Source organism: Arabidopsis lyrata, assembly GCF_000004255.2.
Source record: "Arabidopsis lyrata subsp. lyrata unplaced genomic scaffold ARALYscaffold_3, whole genome shotgun sequence".
Lineage (NCBI taxonomy): Eukaryota > Viridiplantae > Streptophyta > Magnoliopsida > Brassicales > Brassicaceae > Arabidopsis > Arabidopsis lyrata.
Window position 1 is genome coordinate 21,255,974 of NW_003302553.1, and position 5,486 is coordinate 21,261,459.

The 5,486-nt window shown below is 31.1% G+C and overlaps 1 protein-coding gene across 1 annotated transcript; it reads right to left on the bottom strand.

Moving 5' to 3' along the window:
- Positions 1-2,236: 2,236 nt before the first annotated feature.
- On the bottom strand, positions 2,237-4,199 carry LOC9322122 (polyprenol reductase 2). The gene is made up of 6 exons (XM_021032352.1): positions 3,857-4,199; positions 3,278-3,627; positions 2,969-3,203; positions 2,802-2,900; positions 2,645-2,716; positions 2,237-2,531 (listed from the first exon to the last, which is right to left on the bottom strand). The coding sequence occupies exons 1-6, from the start codon at positions 4,022-4,024 to the stop codon at positions 2,427-2,429; spliced, it is 1,029 nt and encodes a 342-aa protein (XP_020888011.1). The 5' UTR covers positions 4,025-4,199; the 3' UTR covers positions 2,237-2,426.
- Between the last annotated feature and the right edge of the window lie 1,287 nt (positions 4,200-5,486).

Below are 5,486 nucleotides of genomic sequence, written 5' to 3' on the forward strand. Positions count from 1 at the left end.
TTCTAATTTGGTGAATAAAAACATGAAATAAATACTAATAAGACGAAAAATATGAGAAAAAAATCAAAATTAGAATTCAGACGATGAAATAGAGGCATCCAACAATATCATTTAATAAAATAGTATGATGGTGGTGGTTGATGGTTACAGAGGTGGTGATTGTGTGATTTAAAAAAATAATATGATCATGTAAAAATTACATGTATTTATCATTTGCTGTAAATATATCATGTCAATTATAAAAAACACTATAAATCACGATGGTTTTCTAAAAATAGCATGTGATATTCAGATCCAAAGAATATATGGCAATGGTGGCAAATTAAGAATTATGAACGGCGATAGGCATAGACTAGAGTTGTTGTCGGAGAGGCTTGCCCTGATGTCGAAGAAGAAGAAGAAAGTGGAGTAATAAGAAAAGTTGGGGAAAGAAAAGAAGAAGCGATAACAGTAGTGTTGGTGTTTATGACGATGGCTAAAGCTAGGTGGTGGTGGCGGCGATAAATGTTGATGAAGGTGGTGGATCAAAATTAGCGTGATTCGGTATTGATGGTGGTGGTTATTGTGATAGTAGTGAGATTTATTTGTGGTGGTGGGTTAGAGTAATGAGACTCGGTGGTGATGTTCGAAGAAAGGAAGAAATGGAGATAGGGGAAAAAGAGGGAGAGAAGGAGAAAGAAAGAGCAGTTCAAACAAAAATAAGAAAAATCTAATGAGAGAAATAGAGAGATTTGACAATTTCTCGCCGACGAGCGGAAGGAATAAAGAGAAAACGAAGAAATGGTTAATATAAGCCAAAAATTGATAATGCCACATAATTAAATGATTTCATCTTTTCTTATTGTCACTGGTTTTTTTTCATCTTGCACACATTGAAATTATAAGGTGTAATACATTCTTCCGATAGATGTAAATAACTTATTAAAATTCAATAATACAAGTATACAACATATAAACATTTATGACTTCATAACTTATAATCAGCAAAAAAAAAATATTATTTTATAAATAGGCCAATATTTATATTAGATGATTTAATAATTAGTATAACATAACTACAAATAGTGTTTTATAAATCTATATTTAAATAATAATCAAAATGTTTCATTATCTAAAATATATATGTTTATATAATTTTAGTTATGCTTACAAATATAAAATTAAAAGTTAAGAATGATAATTTCGACCGGGTCAACCATATCTAGTGCTTAATAAAGTGTCTTTAAAATAAATAAAAAATCAAAAAAAAAAACAACCCTAAATTGATTTCAGAAGAGCAAGATTTTCCAAAATCTTGGATTTAGGAATGTTACGTAGGTAATTTAGTAAAACCAACATTTTTCATTCCAAATCGTCGTCAAATAGTTATGATAAAAAAATTAGAATCGCATATATAAGTCTCTTTTTTTTTCTAAGAATATCATGCAAACTTATATTCATTGACTAAGAAGAATAGAAGATTACGGGCCTGATTGGTTGCGGCTGTAGCTTTAGGATTTTAGCTGTAGAAATTTGTCTATAGATTTTTCTGCTGTAGCTGTAGAATTTAGGCTGTAGAATTTAGACTGTAGAATTAAATGAAAGCATGATTGGTAAAAATAGCTGTGAATTTTTTAAAGTGAAAACATGAAATAAATATTAGGAATATATTTTGATTTTTCTTTTTAATTTTACTACTAAACAAAAAAAACACCATCTAAAACTTAAATAAAATTAGCAACAAAACAAAAACAATCACTAAACACGTAGAAAACAATTAGCAACAAAACAAAAAAAATCACTAATTAATAATTGGTTATGTAAATCACACAAGAAGGGATGGGCAAAAATTATGAAAGATACGAACCTTTCTTCTTCTCTCTGCTGTGGCTGCCTTTGCTCAAGGTTTGATTATTATATATATACAGTAATTCTTAAGCTAGGGTTTCTTATCAAATTTGTTATTAATAGAAAACTTAAATAAAAATATACTCCAAAGCCCAAAACTTACGGCTGTAGCTTTTGACGTTTCTACAGCCCAAAAAAAGGAAAAAAGTAAAATGTTGCTGTAGACCTGAAAATTAAATGTAAAGTATGATTGATGTGGCTTTATAGCTGTAGACCAAAATATGGCTGTGGAAAAACTCTAAAGACACAACCAATCAGGCCCTACATTAGAATTTGTAAATTCAGATTTGCTAAGATTGATGAGATGTTTGTCTTAGACTGGCCGAGTAAACGGTCGAACTCATGTCACTGTAAAAGACGGCTAAATGCCAAAATCACATTCTTGAAGTATCATAAAGATGAGAATTGAGAAGCATAGCTAAATTATAACACAACAAAGCACCACAAATCTATGATCTTCAGAATTCAGCATTTACAGAAACATGAAATATTCAACCATTGTATAAACTCGGCTAAGCTGTGTTCTTTCTCTTAACCATTTAGTAGACATGAGGGAAAATGGCATGCCGATTAGCCGGATAATCCTCAAACTTTCGGAGATACCAACGGTGTGTTTCTCCAGCAGCGTATGTCAGATTAGCAGCCTACAAGAAAAAACACAATAAAAAGACAAATACACAATTTTTCAAAATACAAACAACCTTCAGAAACAAAGCATTTCATTAGTGGATCTTGCAAATAAGAGAGTGCACCATACCACGAAACCAAAGAGTAACCAGATGGTTATATCTGTTCCTCCACTCGCAATCAGTAAACCCGCATATAAAACCTAAATTTCAGAGCATCATATCATTAGAGAAGAGTTATAAAAAGAAGAAGAGAAGTTAATATATCTAGTAGGGAGGATTTATTACGATTTCTGCCAAGAAATGCGGAGAAGAGACCATCCTAAACCAATCCCCATACGGAATTATGTACTCTTTCGCTTGGCTCGGATTTTCCCGGAGCGATCCCTGCAATAACGTTTAGTACACATGATCAAAAACAGAAACAATGAGCAAAAACTAATTATTAAACTTACAAGAATGGCGTGACAGCGGCGCTGATGTATCCATCCCCAGAGAAAAATGGCTCCACCAATCCACTGGACTGATCCAAGCTTCATCAAAGGACTTATACACATTACTAAACTTAATTCAGGTGCTGAAGTATGGCTTTTCCCATTAGCAATGAACTCAGCCACTTGATTTCCTACAAATCTTGCTACCTCTGGAGCAATATTGGAGCAGAGTGACAAAGGTGCTGTTACATAGAAACTGTAAAAACACAAATTAAAGCCAAACAAAAAGACAATCAAACTATAATATAAGAAGTTTCTTAAGAGACTTACAACAATCCTGCGAAATAACCGAGAATGTGCATCCGAGCGGAAGGGCTATATTTGAATACATAGAATGACTCTATAACCCGTCTCAAGACATGTATTTCCATCAAAAGAAGTAGAAATACCGCTCGCCACACTTCAAACCGATCCTCAACAGGAGTCATATGAGATTTATGAAAAGAGAAAACATCTGAACCTCCGGCTAAACGGCTTGCAATGTCGGATAACTGGAACTCCTCAGAAGATAAAGGCGCCATTTCGCAAGCATACATCCAAGTTGCAGCAAGAAGAAGAGTCGTCCACACCACTCCAATCACATAGAAGTGAGCAAAGAACTTCTGTGGAACTGTAAATTTCTGCATATAGAGAGAATTACACATCTGAGTTACTAAAACAAATTTAAGCCCTTTTCCACTTTTAACAACCAAAAACAGAACAGTTCTGAAATTGAAACCAGAGACTTAAAAGTAAAAGTGACAAAATGATGATTATAAGAACAAAGTTCAAACCTTTTTCACATCAACCAGATATACAAACTCAAAACTTCACAGAAATTTGGTAAAGTTACAAGCTTTAGACGAATACCTGAGAAGAAGGGTGAAGAATCTTGCCTCTACCAGCGAAACTCAAAACGAGTTCACGAAAAGAGTTAAGCTTTGAAGTGGGTATCGAAGCAATCACCAAAGGAAGTATAGAGACGACCCAAACGGTGATCCAAGCGGCTCTAACCAACCAAACAATCTCTAACTCCATAGTTTTTGTTTTCTTCTCTCTTAAATCACAAATAGGAACTTGAATAAGAGATTTCAAATCGGAAGTAAAGATTTCTTACTGTTTTCTTCAATTTGCGTGCGAGGGAAAACCAGTTGTGATTTGTGAAGTCGGTGCTGTTTTGAGTCTATGCTTGTGAATTGTGAATTTGTGATAATCTCGAATGATAAGTCAATGTTAATTTGTTAATTATGTAATTAGGGATAGAACAAAAGCGTTAACACAAAAGAATGGATTTAAATTAGGTGAGAAAATAATCATTTTTTTTTAGCAACCACCACATCTACGATGTATCATTATGAGAAAGTTTTTTCTTTATTTGTTTTCTAAAAAATTGTGAATTTTAAAATTTAATGATTAATTATTATATATTAAGTTTGCAATTTGTACTATTTTATAAGATATTTATATTTTATAGTTTATAATTATTTGTAAGTAACGGTATACCATGATACTTTTTTGGTTTTATACAATCTTTTCTAAATCAGATTGATTTGATATGTCTAATATAATATTGGTAGTGTTAAAAAATAATCAATTAAGGATTTAACCCGTACTAAAACGGCGGATTAATAATATATATATATATATATATATATATATATATATATATATATATATATATATATATATTTATTTAATGTTGGTTCAAAATTCCGTCCCGCTATAAAATCCTTCTGTTATTATTATTTTTTTGTTCAAATGTTCATAATATTATAAACCTTTAATTGATTGTTGGTATATCAATTATAATATTTAAAACTTTTTAAGATTTAAAATTTAATATCTCTGATAAAATTAAATAGTTAAACTAAAGACAGAATTAATCCGTATACAAACTTTTAAATTTGGATGTTTGTTGAGTTAAGCTTCATGTTCATTCGGATTTGGATTTATCTTGATCTTATTTATAATATGATTCTGAATCATTGTCTAAACATTTAGCCAATGTTGAACGTTGAACACACACTTTTTTCATCAATTGGGTAACATATGTCCATTTTTAAAATCTCGAATCATAATATATGCAGAAATATTTTTTGAGATTTTTTTTTAACTTTATGTATTATATGATGATTCGAAACAATTAAAAAAGATCAAACAAAGATGATAGGAGAATCATAATTTTAAATTTTAACCAAACCTTCTAAATTTCTATATTGTTAAATATCTGGTGTAAGAGTTTGGTTTTTATAACCTGATTCAAACTAAATATGAAATATCCGAATCGGGTACCAAATTTATCGGATCACAATTTTATCCACCCGTTAACAAATTTACTTCAAAAATACTATAGAGATAATTACGACTTAAATAAGACAACTTAACATGGGAAGGAGCCTAAAATGATTCACTTTATGGAAGAAAGTCACTTAAACAAGAAGATGCATACTATTAACGATAAGAAGACAAAAAGATACTCAACGCCAAGCTGAAGGAAATG

Excerpts from the sequence above, each read along its gene's own strand:
- LOC9322122 (XM_021032352.1), bottom strand. The coding sequence starts at position 4,024 with ATGGAGTTAGAGATTGTTTGGTTGGTTAGAGCCGCTTGGATCACCGTT. Across the intron at positions 3,204-3,277 it reads GGTTATTTCGCAGGATTGTT|TTTCTATGTAACAGCACCTT; the intron begins GTAAGTCTCTTA and ends GTGTTTTTACAG. Across the intron at positions 2,532-2,644 it reads GGTTACTCTTTGGTTTCGTG|GCTGCTAATCTGACATACGC; the intron begins GTATGGTGCACT and ends TTTTTCTTGTAG.